This window comes from Mauremys reevesii, linkage group 7 (genome assembly GCF_016161935.1).
Source record: "Mauremys reevesii isolate NIE-2019 linkage group 7, ASM1616193v1, whole genome shotgun sequence".
NCBI lineage: Eukaryota > Metazoa > Chordata > Testudines > Geoemydidae > Mauremys > Mauremys reevesii.
In genome coordinates this window covers 281,349-300,890 of record NC_052629.1, presented here as the reverse complement: position 1 = coordinate 300,890, position 19,542 = coordinate 281,349, and the positions used below count along the sequence as shown (strand labels likewise).

The 19,542-nt window shown below is 47.5% G+C and overlaps 1 protein-coding gene across 6 annotated transcripts in view; it reads left to right on the top strand.

Annotated features, from left to right (window-relative positions):
• TCTN3 (tectonic family member 3) overlaps positions 1-19,542 on the top strand; it is a 58,695-nt gene that overhangs the window by 14,068 nt on the left and 25,085 nt on the right. For all 6 annotated transcript variants that reach the window (XM_039482730.1, XM_039482731.1, XM_039482728.1 and 3 more), the window contains exons 6-7: positions 6,230-6,338; positions 6,428-6,546. In XM_039482730.1, the coding sequence (XP_039338664.1) occupies positions 6,230-6,338; positions 6,428-6,546 (228 nt within the window). The remainder of the gene's footprint in view (positions 1-6,229; positions 6,339-6,427; positions 6,547-19,542) is intronic.

The window sequence follows — 19,542 nt, the reverse complement described above, 5'->3', positions numbered from 1 at the left end:
ACCAATCCATGCAACAAACCTTGATACCAACTCTGCCCACATATCAACACCAGCGACACCATCACAGGACCTAACCAGATCAGCCACACCATCACCGGTTCATTGACCAATATACGCCATCATGTGCCAGCAATGCCCCTCTGCTATGTACATTGGCCTGTACAAGGGTTCGCCGGGGCTCAACCCTCTCCGGGGCGGCAGGGAACCACACCGGCTCACTACACACAGTTGATGTTGGGAAATTAGTCTCGCCGCGGGGTCTCCCTCAGCAGCCCTTGCTGTAACCAGAACGAATACTGTAAGCTTTATTATCCTATTATGCCTGCTAGAGAGAAGAGCCCAAAGCAAACTCTCTCAACAAAAAAACACAAAATATTAATAATCTAGAAACCTAAACATTCTAGGTTTCCCACACTATCTCCTAGAAACTTACATCTAGCTTCCTTCCCCACACTGCAGGCTAGCAAAAGCCAGCCCAGGCCCTAGGTCTGGGCAGGGCAACACTGGGTCAGGTGCTCAGGCCCTTGGGCCGGGGCTGAGCACTAGCACTATAAACAGTAGCAATAAGCCCAGGCCCTAGGTTAGGGCAGGGCAAGAAACGCTGAGTCAGGAGCTCAGACCCTCAGGCAGGGCTGAGCAGTAAGTAAAAATAGTATTAAGCTCAGGCCCTAGGTCAGGGCGGGCAACAAACGCTGAGTCAGGAGCTCAGATCCTCAGACAGGGCTGAGCAATAGCGATAGGCCCAAGCCTCCTCAGGCCGGGGCGAGGGGGAGTCTGCCACCCATGAGTTGGGTGGCAGGGGGGACGCAGGCCCTCCCACTCCACTGTGTCCCAGCCTGGGGCCCTAGCAGCAGCAGAAGACCCACTGCTTAGTCAGTGGGGATCCTGGCTGCAACACACTGACATGGGCTCTGGCAGTGCTGCAGCCAGATTGGGGTTGGCTGCCCCCGGGCTACTTCCTCACTCCCCCTCGGGGTATACCTGGGTCCTGGCGTTGGCCTCTGGGGGATCCAGGACCATGGGTTCTTCGGGGCAGGGTGTGATCGGCAGGCCCGGCAACTTCTCTGGGTAACAAGCACTGGGCAGGTCCGGCAGCTCCTCCGGATAGCGGGTGCAGGGCAGGTCCGGCAGCTCCTCCGGATAGCGGGCACAGGGCAGGCCCGGCCAGCCACCTTGGGCCATGGGCTTTTCCCAGCCGCGGGCTGGGCTAGAGATGTCTGGTCTCTCCAGCGGCTGGGGCCCTACTGAGCTCTGAGGGCGAGCCTTTATAATTCTGGGTCGCCGCCTGACCCTCTGAGGGGCGGGCTCAGAGCTCCCTAGCTCCGCCTACTCCGGCCTCCGGATGGACTCTTCCCCCTCCGGGGCGGCAGGGAGCCACACCTGCTCACTACACAGCCAAACTGGACAGTCCCTACTTAAAAGGATAAATGGGTACAAATCAGATATTAGGAATGGCAATATACAAAAACCTGTAAGAGAACACTTCAGTCTCCCTGGACACACAGTAACAGATTTAAAGGTAGCCATTCTGCAGCAAAAAACCTTTCAGGACCAGACTTCAAAGAGAAACTGCTGAGCTTCAGTTCATCTGCAAATTTGACACCATCAGCTCAGGATTAAACAAAGACTGTGAATGGCTTGCCAACTACAAAACCAGTTTCTCCTCCCTTGGTTTTCACACCTCAACTGCTAGAAGAGGGCCTCATCCTCCCTGATTGAACTAACCTCGTTATCTCCAGCCTGCTTCTTGCTTGCATGTATCCTGCCCCTGGAAATTTCCATTACATGCATCTGACGAAGTGGGTATTCACCCACGAAAGCTCATGCTCCAATATGTTTGTTAGTCTATAAGGTGCCACAGAACTCTTTGCTGCTTTTACAGATCCAGACTAACACTGCTACCCCTCTGATATTTGACACATTTAACTAGGATTGTTATGTTTGATTCTTCCTCACTAGCTCCTACCTGTACTTTACCAACATCTTTCTTATCCTCTTTACTGGAATATAGTAATAAATTTATCCCTAGGGGCTGGGGGAATAATCTGTTCCCTTGTCAGTTTTCACCCAGCCCTTAGTTTAAAAAATCCTCTACAACTTCTTAAATTTTACATGTCAGCAGTCTGGTTCCGTTTTGGTTTAAGTGGAACCCATCCTTCCGGTATAGGCTTCTCCTTCCCCAAAAGATTCCCCACTTCCTAATAAACCTAAAACCCTCCTCCCTACACCATCATCTCATCAACAGATTGAGACTCTGCAGTTCTGCCTCTCTTTCTGGTCCTGCATGTGAAACTGGAAGCATTTCAGAAAATGCTGTTGTGTAGGTCCTGGACTTTAATCTCTTACCTACCGACCTAAACTTGACCTCCAGGACCTCTCTCCTACCTTTCCCTATGTCCCTGGTACATACATATACCATGATCCTCAGCTCCTCCCTAGCACTGCACATAAGTCTGTCTAGATCCCTCATGATAGAAAGAGGGTCTCCTCCTATCTAACTTCTCTCTCCTACAACCCATATCCTCCCTGCAGTTCTTTTCACTCTCCTTATCTGAGGTCCATGAAACTGGATTATGCTGTTGAATGGGGTTTATGACTAGCTGTATGCATTGGGGGGCGGGGGTTAAGGTGCAGGGGCAGTGGGACTCTGCAGGGGCTTCCAGGTGAAGGTGGTTGGGGCTCAGCAGAGGGGTCTGGGTGTGGGGGTCTCGGCAGGGGGCTCTGGGTGCTGCGGGAGTGGGGCTTGGTGGGGTGGGGGTCTGGGTGCAGCTAGTTGGGGGTCAGTGGCATGGAGGTCTGGATGTGGGGGCTAAGGGTGTTGCAGGGGGGTGGGGCTCATCAGGGTGGGGGTTTAAGTGCAGGAAACTCAGTAGGGGGTGGACTGGGTGTAGGGGGGCTCCAGTTGCACAGTTTGAGGTACAGTGGGTGGGGTTTGGGTATGGATGGCTAGAGGGATTCTGGTGTACGGGGTGAGGCTTGGCAGATGTGCATCTGGACTCCCATACCCAGACACAGGAGTTGGGTGGATGAGGGAGCAGCTTGCCGTACAGTGACCCCTCCCCCCGCAGCTGAGGAGCAATGCGGCAGGAAGCAGGGGAGGATGCTGAGCTTCTGCAGCTGGGGGAAGTTTCTGGGGGTGGGTCTGACACAGCCCCAGCCACTCCTTGCAGAGGAAAAGGAAGTCCCAGACTCTCCTGCCTCCAGCCCAGCCGGGACTAGCAGCAGATCCCGGCTCAGGGTAGGAGCCACTGGCTGGGGTGTCCTCAGCCCTGCAGTGACTTACCTCTCTGCCAACTGCTCCGGGTGACTGAAACTATGTACCTGTGTAGCTAGGGAAGGGTGCGTGACTGCTGTTGCAGCTTCTCTTTGCTTCTCAGTCAGAAAGTCATTTTTCTTCAGGGAAGCAAAGAAATCTGTGAGGGACATGAATTCTGCACACACACAGTGGCATAGAACCCCACAGGAGTAATAAGTATGTGTACTATGGGCATATTGACCCATTGCTCAACAAAGGCACAGTTAAAGTTGCATTGGCATGTATCTTAACTCTGTATTTTCTAGTTTTCAGAGGTCAGAGTTTTGCTAAACTTGACGTGCTGGAAGGGTATGAGATACCTCTGGGCAACCTTAGTTCTGCATTAACAAAGTGGTTTTTTTGTTTTCTTTTTTTGTTAATGAATTACCTAGGGGTGGGGGGTTGTTGTGGGTTTTTTTTTAACAGCAAGAAATTTTGTTGGTAAGAGTGATTATTTAGGCATTTGTAGTTCTCACTTAGGTTTGCAGTTGATACAATGCTATGGCTAGGTAATAACAAAAAGACTTTTTCATCAGTGGATCTCAAAGATCTTTACATCATTATACCATTTTCAGATGGGAAATTGAGTCTCAGAGGAGTGAAGTGACTTGCCCAGGTTCACCCAGCAGGCCAGTGGTAGAGCTATTAATACTCCCAGTCCAATGGTCTCCCCACTAAGCTGCACAAGTGCTAGGTGATTCCTAATTGCCATCCCCAACCCCCAGTACTTTTTGTTATCATAGATGGGGATTATAGTTATGTTTTGAGATGTTGGGAGTGTGTGGAGGGTCAGTGAGAGAAATCCCAGACATGGTCTATGTCCCCAAATCATAGCAGTTCTCTTACATGACACTTATAGTAACTAAGCACATGAGAGAAAACTGGTGTCTCTCTTCTTCTCCAGTCCTCTTCCCCACCATTCCCAGTAACATTTTGGCTCGGGAAGGGTGAAACATACATTTCTGGCTCGCCCTCCTCTTCCTGTCCCGTTAAGCCATTCATTGGTTTTGTAAAAGCCATTAGCACGTAAGAACTTGCTCTTGAGCTGTCTCCTGCCCTATGCTGCTGCATACTCATATCATAGGTGGTAGTTTACTGGAAGGTTGTACACCTCCTTGGTTATGTAGCCTGAACTGCACACTGATCTGGGCCCCTCACTTCCACCACCGGTCCCCAGCTGGGACTCCTGCCTTTGCCTCAGCCAACTTCCTCAGGCTCCCCACCCCCTCATTTTGAAACCAGAACCCTCCCCTATACACTCTGGCCAGTCTCCCTCTCCCAGAGGAATGATGTGCACCGTAACTATTTATTTCCTGGATTTCAGATGTTTAAACGTATTGGCTTAGGATGTCCCCACTCTTGTGCCTCCCAGATCCTGTCTGAGATATGGGCCAAGGAGAGGGGTTCAAACAACCTGATAGGGGCAGAGTCTCTTAGATCTCAGGACATACAGGAGTCAGGGAGAGCCCCCAGGGGAAAGGCTCCCCCAGATCTCAGCTCACACAGAAGGGGAGAATTCAGGGCTGACATACCTCCTCTAATCCTCCAAGTTCCCTGTCACTACTCCCATCTTCTCTACCCTACACTCCCATGAGGCACAGCAGATTTCAAGACAATCAGGAAAGTGTGGGGCTCGTAGAGCACTTAGAAAAGTTGTCCTTTAAACAGAAAACTCTTCTAAATCTTAACTACAGCTGAGCTGGTACTTTGCTATAATATTGTATGAATTTAATCATCAGCAACAATTTTGGTATCTCCAGATCCAGCACAGAATAATCCTGAAAGTATATGAGGCTGCGAGAGGTGTGAAGTGGCCCATTCATTTCTGAGATTGTCTTGGCTGAACAAGAACACCGCCTGCAGATGAATATAGCCAGAAACAATAGTTCTGAGATGTCAACTGCTTCAGTCATCTCTGTGGATGTTCCCATCCCCATCTCCCCAGTGCTCGAGAAACCTGTGATGTGCAGCAAGCTTGTCTGTTCTCAACTTCTCAGTAGCAGTGTACTCTTGATGCATGCTCCCAGCATGCCTGTCCTTAGCTTCCTACCCAGAGGGCAGGGCTTTGCCAGATGCTGGCTCCCATAGAAGGCAGGAAGTGGGGCTCTGACCTCCCAGAGGGACAAGGCACCCCCAGAATGGCAAGGCCTCACCCAGACTCCAGCTTACATGAGGGGGCAGGAAGTGGGGGTCAAATCCGCCTAGATAGGCAGAGGCCCCTCAGATCCTGGCACAGGGGAGGCAGGGGGAAGGGCTTACCATGCCCCTCTGGGGGTCTCTTCCCCATATCCTGACTCTCAGGGAGTGGGGGCTCAGCCCTTTCAAAAGAGGCAGCCCCCCACAAGATCCTGACATACTTGGGAGGGGAAAATATGGGGGTAACAAGTGCCTCTGCCTGCAGAGTGTAACCACTGAGTTTGTGGGTGATGGGTGTGCAGTTGAATGGACACAACTCTTTTCTGCTAATAATGTTATGATTTTCTTGCTCCTCCAAAGGCCTAGTATGTGACAAGCACAGGGGGATAACTCTCAAGCAATTGAGACCCCAGAGTGATGATCTCAGCCATGGCTTGAGCCCTATCTTTGGACAACAATACATTGATTAAAATTAACGAACCTTCAGGAAACTTTTTTCCCCACAGGGGACAGTATTCTGGGAACTCTTGGTCAAATGATCACCAATTAATTTGAGTCACTAACTCTACCCCTGTACCCCCAAATGAGGCACACCAATTTCAAGGCAATCCAAGTAACCATGCAGGTTTTAGAGTACTTCAAAGAGTCAAGCTTTAAACAGAAAGCTGGTCTAAACCTTAACTCTAGCAGACCTGATGGTTTGCTATAATTCCTTCCTGCATTGATGGTGTTCAGCCCCTTGCACTTGGTATGGGTGTTCCATGAATACTTTGTAAATTCTCCAAATTTCCTTTTCAGGCTGGTGATCCAATCCAGACCTACTTTGCAGCATCATCTGTACTGAGCACACTAAGACAGCCAGTGGGAATGGGTGCCAATGGATTTTGTATTGATGGGAATCCTGCTGGTGAGTGTGGTGATGGTAGCAGTTCCAGCTTTATTGAGGATGACATTTCCTACTGCTATTTTTTCATGTCTCTTGTTCCCTTTTCTCAGGTTTCCTGGAGAGTAAAAGCACAAGCTGTACTCGGACCTTCACCAACCTGAGCAGCAGCTGCACCATTGATCCTACCCTGGACGCAGCCTCATATTACCGTGACTTCACTATACTAAAGGTGCATATCGTCTTCCCCACCCTCAGCAGCTTCTTGTACTGTGACTTGACATCCTGTTCTCCTGACTTCAGCACTGTTTTGCCACTGCCTCTTCAGCTAATTTAGCTATTACTAAAGTAGAGCTCACTTGTATGCATTTCTCAGGGTCTCCCAATCACCTTGGCCTGTCTTTCAGTACAGAAACTGATTTTAATGAAGGATTGTTTAATGAAGGATTCATTCCATTCTACATTCCTACAGTACTCCTGGATCAAGAGCATCCTGTCTTGGTGACTTGCTGCTATTTAATGAATCATTAATGTAGTCCCCATCTTTAAAAAAGGGAAGAAGGAGGATCCAGAGAAATACAGGCCAGTCAGCCTCACCTCAGTCCCTGGAAAAATCATGGAGCAGGTCCTCACGGAATCAATTCTGAAGCACTTAGAGGAGAGGAAGGTGATCAGGAACAGTCAGCATGGATTCACCAAGGGCAAGTCATGCCTGACTAACCTAATTGCCCTCTATGAGGAGATAACTGGGTCTGTGGATGAGGGGAAAGCAGTGGAGCCATGCTGACTGTTCCTGATCACTTTCCTGTCCTCTAAGTGCTTCAAAATTAATTCCTTGAGGACCTGCTCCATGATTTTAACAGGGACTGAGGTGAGGCTGACTGGCCTGTAATTCCCCGGATCTCCTTCTTCCCTTTTTTAAAGATGGGCACTACATTAGTCTTTTTCCAGTCATCCGGGACCTCCCTCGATCACCATGAGTTTTCAAAGATAATGGCCAATGGCTCTGCAATTACATCTGCCAACTCCTTTAGCACCCTTGGATGCAGCGCATCTGGCCCCATGGACTTGTGCTCGGCCAGTTTTTCTAAATAGTCCCGAACCATTTCTTTCTCCACAGAGGGCTGGTCACCTTCTCCCCATACTGTGCTGCCCAGTGCAGCAGTCTGGGAGCTGACCTTGTTTGTGAAGACAGAGGCAAAAATATCATTGAGTACATTAGCTTTTTCCACATCCTCTGTCACTAGGTTGCCTCCCTCATTCAGTAAGGGGCCCACACTTTCCTTGACTTTCTTCTTGTTGCTAACATAACTGAAGAAACCCTTCTTGTTACTCTTAACATCTCTTGCTAGCTGCAACTCCAAGTGTGATTTGGCCTTCCTGATTTCACTCCTGCATGCCTGAGCAATATTTTTATACTCCTCCCTGGTCATTTGTCCACTCTTCCACTTCTTGTAAGCTTCTTTTTTGTGTTTAAGATCAGCAAGGATTTCACTGTTAAGCCAAGCTGGTCGCCTGCCATATTTACTATTCTTTCTACACATCGGGATGTTTTTTTCCTGCAACCTCAATAAGTATTCTTTAAAATACAGCCAACTCTCCTGGACTCCTTTCCCCCTCAATACGTCTGTTAGTCTATAAGGTGCCACAGGACTCTTTGCTGCTTTTACAGATCCAGACTAACACGGCTACCCTTCTGATACTTGACACCATGCAAGGCACTGCATTTAGCCGTATGGAGTGGAAATCCATCAACCTCATTGTCACAGGGTGAGTGCAGGCTCTCCCACTTTTGTGCCTGCACCCTGTATTTAGGCTGGTTTAATATAGAGTGTTCACTCCCTCTTTTGTTGAATCCCCCCAGTGTCTTTATTTACAATGCCCGTGCAGTGCCCAGATCCCCCAATAGTTAGTGCCCCACAGATCCTCCCCAGGGTATCCTGGCCTTGGAGGCTTCCTTCTTGGCAAGGAAACAGAGATACCGCCCTCCTGTCTCCTCTCAGGATAGCCTCTCCACTGAGGTTTGCCCAAGGCTTTTACAGCCTTCTCCTGCCTCAGCCCAGCTGTCACTACTTAGCCCAGCAGGTTCATCTGAGCCAGCCCTCGTTGGGGCTTGCAGCTGGGCTCACTGTTGAGTACCTGCATCCCTACCCCTGGTCTACCGGCCAGAGAGCAGGCTGTAGCCAGCATTTTGGCAGGGCTTTAAAGGGGTTTTACCCCTGCTCTGCCACACTCATGAAGAAACTTGCTTGCTTGCATATATATACCTGCCTCTGGAAATATCCACTACATGCGTCCGACAAAGTGGGTATCCACCCACGAAAGCTCATGCTCCAATATGTCTGTTAGTCTATAAGGTACCACAGGACTCTTTGCTGCTTTTACAGATCCAGACTAACACGACTACCCCTCTGATACTTTCCCCTCATGTTATTCTCGCAGGGGATCCTGCCCATCAGTTCCCTGAGGGAGTCAAAGTCTGCTTTTCTGAAGTCCAGGGTCCGTATTCTGCTGCTCTCCTTTCTTCCTTGTGTCAAGATCCTGAACTCGACCATCTCATGGTCACTGCCTCCCAGATTCCCATCCACTTTTGCTTCCCCTACTAATTCTTCCCAGCTTCAGAGCAGCAGATCTAGAAGAGCTCTGCCCCTGGTTGGTTCCTCCAGCACTTGCACCAGGAAATTGTCCCCTACACTTTCCAAAAACTTCCTGGATTGTCTGTGCACCGCTGTATTGCTCTCCCAGCAGATATCAGGGTGATTAAAGTCTCCCATGAGAACCAGGGCCTGCGATCTAGTAACTTCTGCTAGTTGCCGGAAGAAAGCCTCATCCACCTCATCCCCCTGGTCTGGTGGTCTATTGCAGACTCCCACCACGACATCACCCTTGTTACTCACACTTCTAAACTTAATCCAGAGACTCTCAGGTTTTTCTGCAGTTTCATACTGGAGCTCTGAGCAGTCATACTGCTCTCTTACATACAATGCAACTCCCCCACCTTTTCTGCCCTGCCTGTCCTTCCTGAACAGTTTATATCCATCCATGACAGTAGTCCAGTCACGTGAGTTATCCCACCAAGTCTCTGTTATTCCAATCACGTCATAGTTCCTTGACTGCGCCAAGACTTCCAGTTCTCCCTGCTTGTTTCCCAGGCTTCTTGCATTTGTGTATCGGCACTTAAGATAAGTCGCTGATTGTCCCACTTTCTCAGTCTGAGACAGGAGTCCTCTCCTCTTGCACTCTCCTGCTCGTACTTCCTCCCGGTATCCCATTTCCCCACTTATATCAGGGCTTTGGTCTCCTTCCCCTGGTGAACCTAGTTTAAAGCCCTTCTCACTAGGTTAGCTGGCCTGCTTGCGAAGATGCCCTTCCCTCTCTTCCTTAGGTGGAGCCCGTCTCTGCCTAGCACTCCTCCTTCTTGGAACACCCATCCCATGGTTGAAGAATCCTGGCTAACAGCCATGGATGGACCTATGTTCCATGAATTTATCTAGTTCTTTTTTGAACCCTGTTATGGTCTTGGCCTTCACAACTTCCTGTGGCAAGTAGTTCCACAGGTTGACTGTGCATTGTGTGAAGAAATAATTCCTTTTATTTGTTGTAAACCTGCTGCCTATTAATTTCATTTGGTGACCCCTAATTTTTGTCTTCTGAGAAGTAGTAAACAACACTTCCTTATCTACTTTCTCTGCACCAGTCATGATTTTATAGACCTCAATCATATCTCCCCTTAGCCGTCTTTTTTCCAAGCTGAGAAGTCCTAGTCTTATTAAACTCTGCTCATATAGAAACCGTTCCATACCCCTAATCATTTTTGTTGCCCTTTTCTCAACTTTTTCCAATTCCAGATGGGGCGACCACATCTGCACACAGTATTCAAGATGGATTTATAGAGAGGCAACATGATATTTTCTGTCCTATTATCTACCCCTTTCTTAATTATTCCCAGCATTTTGTTCACTTTTTTGACTGCCGTTGCACATTGGATAGTTCTCTGAAAACATCCACTCACAATGACTCCAAGATCTCTTTCTTGAATGGTAACAGCTAATTTAGACCCCATCATTTTATCTGTATTGTAGGGATTATGCTTTCCAATGTGCATTACTTTGCATTTATCAACATTAAATTTCATCAGCCATTTTGTTGCCCAGTCACCCAATTTTGGGAGATCCTTTTGTAGCTCTTCGCAGTCTGCGTGGGTCTTAACTATCTGCAAATTTTGCCACCTGACTTTGTTTACCCCCTTTTCCAGATCCTTTATTAATTTGTTGAGTAGGACTGGTCCCAGAACAGACCCCTGGGGCACACTACAATTTACCTCTTTCCATTCTGAAAACTGACCATTTATACCTACCCTTTGTTTCCTATCTTTTAACCAGTTATCAATCCATGACAGCACCTTCCCTCTTATCCCATAGCAGCTTACTTTGCTTGAGAGCCTTTGGTGAGGGACCTTGTCAAAGGCTTTCTGAAAATCTAAGTACACTATATCGACTGGATCCCCTTGGTCCACATGCTTGTTGACCCCCTCAAAGAATTCTAGTAGATTGATGAGGCATGATTTCCCTTTACTAAAACCACGTTGACTCTTCCTCAACAAATTATGTTCAATCTATATTGTTCTTTATTATAGTTTCAACCAGTTTACCCGGTACTGAAGTCAGGCTTACAGGCCTGTAAATTCCAGGATCACCTCTGGACCCTTTTTTAAAAATTGGCGTCACATTAGCTATCCTCTAGTCATCTGGTACAGAAGCTGCAATTTCACATTTAAGTTCCTTCAGAACTCTTGAGTGAATACCATCTGGTCCTGGTGACTTATTGCTATTTAATGTATCAATTTGTTCCAAAACCTCCTCTAATGATACCTCAATCTGGGACAGTTCCTCAGATCTGTCATCTAAAAAGAATGTCTCAGGTTTGAGAATCTCCCTCACATCCTCAGTCATGAAGACTGGTGCAAAGAATTAATTTAGTTTCTCCGCAATGGCCTTATTGTCCTTGAGTGCTCCTTTAGCACCTCGATTGTTCAGTGGCCCCACTAGTTGTTGCAGGCATCCTGCTTCTGATGTACTTGAAAAAAAATTGCTATTACGTTTTGAGTCTTTGGCTAACTGTTTATGTTCTGTTTTTGACTATTTGCACTTCAAAAATTGCTCCTTTAGCCCTCCTAATTTCCATTTAACGCTTTATCTGCCACAGCATTTGCTCCTTTTTTGTGACTTCCATTTTCTGAAGGATAACTCTTTGACTCAAATAACCTCTTGTACACCTCTACCCCAATATAACGCAACCCGATATAACACGAATTCCGATATAAAGCGGTAAAGCAGCACTTTGGGGGGGTGGGGGGGTGCTGCGTCCTCCAGCAGATCAAAGCAAGTTCAGTATAACGCAGTTTCACCTATAACACGGTAAGATTTTTTGGCTCAAGGACAGCGTTATATCGGGGTAGAGGTGTATTTTGTCATTTAACTATACAGGTTTTTTTTTTCCTTGCCTTTTTTGTTTTGTTTGGGGAATGCATGGAGTTTTTGAGATTATTATTATGACTTGCTCAAGTAGACTCCATGCCAATTCTGAGCATTTTAATTTCTTTTGACTTAGTTACAATCAGGAAGCTAGACAAAGACAACAAAAATGATCTAAAGTATAGTATCCAGTGACAGCACTTGTGATTTCCCTCCCTCTCCCCCATCCCCACTCTCCTGGAATGTTGACATTAATTACATTGAAACCAGTGTTACTTAATGGCTCAAGAGTAGTCCTTGAACTACTTGTGTGTATAGCGAGGTGACGACTCACCAGCACGGTGCCTCCTGCTGGTTATCCTGAGAATTAGTTCGATTCCAGCCCAGAGTGCCCTCTGCTGGCCGGTGGCTCACCTGCTGCTGGCACCCGTGTCCCTCCCAGATCCCGGTGCCCTTTACCTTGGGGGGCTGCCCCCAGCAGTAACCCACAATCTGGGTCTCCCCTCCCAGGGGAACCCCCAACCCTCTATCCCCACCTTGCCTCAGTGGCTACTGCCAGTCATCATCTAGTCCTCCCGCTCACTGGGGCAGACTACAGTCTGTAAACCACTCATCACTGGCAAGGGGTTTTTTGGACCTGCTGCCTTTCCCTGCAGCCCAGTACCTCTCTTTAGGCCTTGAACAAGGCCTGCAGCCTGGGGAGTTGCCAGGCTGGAGCTCCCCAGCTCCTCTTGCCTTTCCCCAGCACCTCTCTACCTCTGATACCCTGCTCTGAGGCAGTTAGATCCTTCTCTCTCCACCGCTAGAGAGAGACTGACCCAGCTCCTCCCTGAGCCCTTATAACAGGGCCAGGTGCGGCCTGATTGGGGCGTGGCCCCAGCTGTGGCTGCTTCCCCAATCAGCCTAGCCTTTTCTCTAGGAATAGGGTAACTCTTTGCTACACATACCCCTCCTCAAAATCTCCACCCGTGGGGGTGGGGGGACTCTTGGCCTGGGCTCCCTGAAGATGGCCCTCCAGGGCTGCCACTCCAGGACCACTTCCTCTCTGAAGACTCCCAGCTTCTGACCATCTCCCACGTGTGGGCTTCCACCTTCCGGCTGGCCTGTTCCATGCCTTGAGCTGCGCCCTCAGGTCTGTATCTCCTGGACCCTCCACCCTCAGGGTCTGGGTTCATTTGGTGTCCTGTACCACGACCACCTGGGACCCGGCCTCTTGCAGGGCTCACTCTGTCTGGGTTTCCTCATTGGCAACTGGCTCAGTGACGGTCTGGGTCCCAACCGTCTCCATCGCTGCCTCTCCCACCTCTCGTGGGTGGGCCAATGGCCAGTCAGCCATTATCTCTGTCTCCTCCACCCTGTCCTTGAGGGGGCAGTGTCTCTCAACGTGGCCCAGTTTCTGGCAGCCCCAGCAGGCTCCCCGCCTCCTCACTGCCTTGGGCCTTTTCCCCTCCTTTCTGGGCCTAGCCCTCCCTGGGCTGCCCTGGGTCATGTTTCCTGGGCCTGGGCAATCCCTCAAGAGGTGCCCTTGCTTCCCACAGGCCCAACATGTCCACAGCCGCCTGGATTCCCTCAGCTAGTGGACTCTTATAGGGACTTGTCCCTGTCCCTACTTGGGATGAGGTGCCCTGCCCCCAGCCCAATAGGGACAATTTCTTTTTAAATGTCTATGCTTTGTACAGGCATAACATGCCCTATGTTCCCTGCCTGGCCTCCGGGTCCTGGTGCTGGGATTTCTGTCCCCCTCTCTCTGGTGGTGCTTTACCAGGGCCTGCTGCTCCTCCGCCAGCTGGCCCAACTGTTCATTGCACCTCCCAGAGTCTCTGGGGGTCATCAGCCCCCTTTCACCAGGGCACTGACGCCTGTTCCCAACCAGGGGTAGCACCTTGGGCCTCCGCAAAATAAACCCCAGTATAGCCAGGATTCATCATCCCCTTTTTCCTGATCTCTGGGCAATAATCCCACAGTTCTTGCCCTGCCCCTTGTATCGGGGCGGACCGTACATGCCCACATTCTGCACCACGTGTAGCGAGGCGACAACTCACCGGCGCTGCACCTCCTGCTGGTTATCCTGGGAATTAGCTCAATTCCAGCCCAGAGAGCCCTCTGCTGGCCAGTGGATCACCTGCTGCTGGCCCCCCATGCCCCTCCCAGACCCCAGTGCCCTTTACCTTGGGGGGGCTGCCCCCAGAAGTAACCCACAATCTGGGTCTCCCCTTCCAGGGGAACCCCCAACTCTCTATCCCCACCTTGCTTCAGTGGCTACTGCCAGTCATCATCTAGCCCCCCCACTCACTGGGGCAGACTGCAGTCTGTAAACCACTCATCACTGGCAAGGGAGGTTTTGGATCTGCTGCCTTTCCCTGCAGCCCAGTACCTCTCTTTAGGCCTTGAACAAGGCCTGCAGCCTGGGGAGTTGCCAGGCTGGAGCTCCCCAGCTCCTCTTGCCTTTCCCCAGCACCTCTCTACCTCTGGTACCCTGCTCCGAGGCAGTTAGATCCTTCTCTCTCCACCACTAGAGAGAGACTGACCCAGCTCCTCCCTGAGCCCTTATAACAGGGCCAGGTGTGGCCTGACTGGGGCACGGCCCCAGCTGTGGCTGCTTCCCCAATCAGCCTAGCCTTTTCTCTAGGAGCAGGGTAACTGACCTGCTACAGTGTGATTGTTAGGCCCAGAACCCAATAGGTATAGTGTGATTGTTAGGCCCAGATCAAACATAGCCTCTCCTGGTGCTCTAGAAAGCAATAATTTAAGGTGTCAAGAGACTGTTTCTCTAAACCTTGTCCTACTGCAATACTTATAGATTCTAGGACTGGAAGGGACCTCGAGAGGTCATCGAGTCCAGCCCCCTGCCCTCATGGCAGGACCATATACTATCTAGACCATCCCTGATAGATATTTATCTAACCTACTCTTAAATATCTCCAGAGATGGAGATTCCACAACCTCCCTATGCAATTTATTCCAGTGTTTAACCACCCTGATAGTTAGGAACTTTTTCCTAATGTCCAACCTAAACCTCCCTTGCTGCAGTTTAAGCCCATTGCTTCTTGTTCTATCCGTAGAGGCTAAGGTGAACAAGTTTTCTCCCTCCTCCTTATGACACCTTTTTAGATACCTGAAAACTGCTATCATGTCCCCTCTCAGTCTTCTCTTTTCCAAACTAAACAAACCCAATTCTTTCAGCCTTCCTTCATAGGTCATGTTCTCTAGACCTTTAATCATTCTTGTTGCTCTTCTCTGGATCCTCTCCAATTTCTCCACATCTTTCTTGAAATACGGTGCCCAGAACTGGACACAATACTCCAGCTGAGGCCTAACCAGCGCAGAGTAGAGCGTAAGAATGACTTCTCGTGTCTTGCTCACAACACACCTGTTGATGCATCCCAGAATCATGTTTGCTTTTTTTGCAACAGCATCACACTGTTGACTCATATTTAGCTTGTGGTCCACTATAACCCCTAGATAGATCCCTTTCTGACGTACTCCTTCCTAGACAGTCTCTTCCCATTCTATATGTGAGAAACTGATTATTCCTTCCTAAGTGGAGCACTTTGCATTTGTCTTTATTAAACTTCATCCTGTTTACCTCAGACCATTTCTCCAATTTGTCCAGATCATTTTGAATTATGACCCTGTCCTTCAAAGCAGTTGCAATCCCTCCCAGTTTGGTATCATCTGCAAACTTAATAAGTGTACTTTCTTTGCCAATATGTAAGTCGCTGATGAAGATATTGAACAGAGCCGGTCCCAAAACAGACCCCTGTGGAACCCCACTTGTTATACCTTTCCAGCAGGATTGGGAACCATTAATAACTACTCTGAGTATGATTATCCAGCCAGTTATGCACCCACCTTATAGTAGCCCCATCTAAGTTGTATTTGCCTAGTTTATTGATAAGACTATCATGCGAGACCGTATCAAATCCCTCACTAAAGTCTAGGTATACCACATCCACCAGTTCTCCCTTATCCACAAGACTTGTTATCCTATCAAAGAAAGCTCTCGGATTGGTTTGACATGATTTGTTCTTTACAAATCCATGCTGGCTATTCCCTATCAGTTTACCACCATCCAAGGGTACGTCTTCACTACCCGCCGTATCGGTGGGTAGCAATCGATTTCTTGGGGATCGATATATCGCGTCTCATCTAGACGCGATATATCGATCCCCGAATGCGCTCATGTCGACTCCGTAACTCCACCAACGTGAACGGCGGTAGCGGAGTCGACATGGGGAGCCGCGGACGTCGATCCCGCGCCGTGAGGACGGTAAGTAATTCAATATCAGATACTTCGACTTCAGCTACATTATTAACGTAGCTGAAGTTGCGTATCTTATATCGATTTTCCCCCATAGTGTAGACCTGCCCCAAGTGTTTGCAGATGATTTCCTTAATTACTTGCTCCATTATCTTCCCTGGCACAGAAGTTAAACTAACTGATCTGTAGTTTCCCGGGTTGTTCTTATTTCCCTTTTTATAGATGGGCACTATATTTGCCCTTTTCCAGTCTTCTGGAATCTCTCCTGTCTCCCATGATTTTCTAAAGATAATAGTTAGAGGCTCAGATACCTCTTTATTAGCTCCTTGAGTATTCTAGGGTGCATTTCATCAGGCCCTGGTTACTTGCAGGTATCTAACTTTTCTAAGTGATTTTTAACTTATTCTTTTTTTATTTTATCTTCTAAACCTACCCCCTTCCTATTAGCAGTCATTATGTAGGCATTCCTTCAGACTTCTCAGTGAAGACCGAAACAAAGAAGTCATTAAGCATCTCTGCTATTTCCAAGTTTCCTGTTACTGTTTCTCCCTCCTCACTGAGCAGTGGGCCTACCCTGTCCTTGGTCTTCCTCTTGCTTCTAATGGATTGATAAAAAGTCTTCTTCTTTCCCTTTATTCCTGTAGCTAGTTTGAGCTCATTTTGTGCCTTTGCCTTTCTAATCTTGCCCTTAAGAGCATAAGAACGGCCATACCGGGTCAGACCAAAGGTCCATCTAGCCCAGTATCTGTCTACCGACAGTGGCCAATGCCAGGTGCCCCAGAGGGAGTGAACCTAACAGGCAATGATCAAGTGATCTCTCTCCTGCCATCCATTTCCATCCTCTGACAAACAGAGGCTAGGGACACCATTCCTTACCCATCCTAGCTAATAGCCATTTATGGACTTAACCACCATGAATTTATCCAGTTCTCTTTTAAACGCTGTTATAGTCCTAGCCTTCATAACTTCCTCAGGTAAGGAGTTCCATAAGTTGACTGTGCGCTGTGTGAAGAAGAACTTCCTTTTATTTGTTTTAAACCTTCTGCCTATTAATTTCATTTGGTGACTCCTAGTTCTTGTATTATGAGAATAAGTAAATAACTTTTCCTTATCCACTTTCTCCACATTACTCATGATTTGGGGGAGGGATAGCTCAGTGGTTTGAGCATTGGCCTGCTAAACCCAGGGTTGTGAGTTCAATCCTTGAGGGGACCTCTTAGGGATCTGGGGCAAAAATTGGTCCTGCTAGTGAAGGCAGGGGGCTGGACTCAATGACCTTTCAAGGTCCCTTCAAGTTCTAGGAGATTGGTATATCTCCTATTATATATTATTATATTTTATATACTTCTATCATATCCCCCCTTAGTCTCCTCTTTTCCAAGCTGAAGAGTCCTAGCCTCTTTAATCTTTCCTCATATGGGACCCTCTCCAAACCCCTAATCATTTTAGTTGCCCTTCTCTGAACCTTTTCTAGTGCCAGTATATCTTTTTTGAGATGAGGAGACCACATCTGTACACAGTATTCGAGATATGGGCGTACCATCGATTTATATAAGGGAAATAATATATTTTCAGTCTTATTCTCTATCCCTTTTTTTAATGATTCCTAACATTCTGTTTGCTTTTTTGACCGCCTCTGCACACTGCGTGGACCTCTTCAGAGAACTATCCATGATGACTCCAAGATCTTTTTCCTGACTCGTTGTAGCTAAATTAGCCCCCATCATATTGTATCTATAGTTGGGGTTATTTTTTCCAATGTGCATTACTTTATATTTATCCACATTAAATTTCATTTGCCATTTTGTTGCCCAATCACTTTGTTTTGTGAGATCTTTTTGAAGTGCTTCACAGTCTGCTTTGGTCTTAACTATCTTGAGCAGTTTAGTATCATCTGCAAACTTTGCCACCTCACTGTTTACCCCTTTCTCCAGATCATTTATGAATAAATTGAATAGGATTGGTCCTAGGACTGATCCTTGGGGAACACCACTAGTTACCCCTCTCCTTTCTGAGAATTTGCCATTAATTTCCTACCCTTTGTTCCCTGTCTTTTAACCAGTTCTCAGTCCATGAAAGGACCTTCCCTTTTATCCCATGACAGCTTAATTTACGTAAAAGCCTTTGGTGAGGGACCTTGTCAAAGGCTTTCTGGAAATCTAAGTACACTACGTCCACCGGATCCCCCTTGTCCACATGTTTGTTGACCCCTTCAAAGAACTCTAATAGATTAGTAAGACATGATTTCCCTTTACAGAAACCATGTTGACTATTCCTCAACAGTTTATGTTTTTCTATGTGTCTGACAATTTTATTCTTAACTATTGTTTCAACTAATTTGCCCAGTACTGACGTTAGACTCACTGGTCTGTAATCGCCGGGATCACCTCTAGAGCTCTTTTTAAATATTGGTGTTACATTAGCTAACTTCCAGTCATTGGGTACTGAAGCCGATTTAAAGGACAGGTTACAAACCTTAGTTAATAGTTCCGCAACTTCACATTTGAGTTCTTTCAGAACTGTTGGGTGAATGCCATCTGGTCCCGGTGACTTGTTAATGTTGAGTTTATCAATTAATTCCAAAACCTCCTCTAGTGACACTTCAATCTGTGACAGTTCCTCAGATTTGTCATCTACAAAAGCCGGCTCAGGTTTGGGAATCTCCCTAACATCCTCAGCCTTGAAGACTGAAGCAAAGAATCCATTTAGTTTCTCCACAAAGACTTTATCGTCTTTAAGCGCTCCTTTTGTATCTCGATCATTAAGGGGCCCCACTGGTTGTTTAGCAGGCTTCCTGCTTCTGATGTACTTAAAAAACATTTTATTACTTTTGGAGTTTTTGGCTAGCCGTTCTTCAAACTCCTCTTTGGCTTTTCTTATTACACTCTTGCATTTAATTTGGCAGTGTTTGTGCTCCTTTGTATTTGCCTCACTAGGATTTGACTGAGGTCCAACCCATGAAAAAGGTCAGCTCACCCTGTAACAGTGACCTACATTCGTTGTTCTTAGATGTATGACCTTGCAGGTAGCTGTATTAAAACATATTTTGTTTGACAGGGCCCAGTTTACCAAGTGATCCAGATCACTGTGTATGACAGCCCTGTCCTACTCATTATTACCACTCCACCAATCTTTGTGTCAACTACAAATTTTATTAGCAGTGATTTTATATTTACTTCTGGGTCATTGATGAAAAGATTGAATAGCATCAGGTTTCAACCGATTCTGAAGAACCCCACTAGAAACACATCCCCTATTGATAACTGCTTTGAGATATGTCAGCTAGCCAGCTCTTAATCCATTTAATATGTGCTGTACTGATATTGTATAGTGCTAATTTTTTAATCAGAATGTTGTATGATACCCAGTCAAGTGCTTCACAAAAGTATAAATCTATTACATCTATGCAGTTACCTTTATCAACCAAACTTGCAATCACATCAAATAATTAAATCAAGTTTGTTTGTCAAGAGCTGTTTTCTATAAAACCATG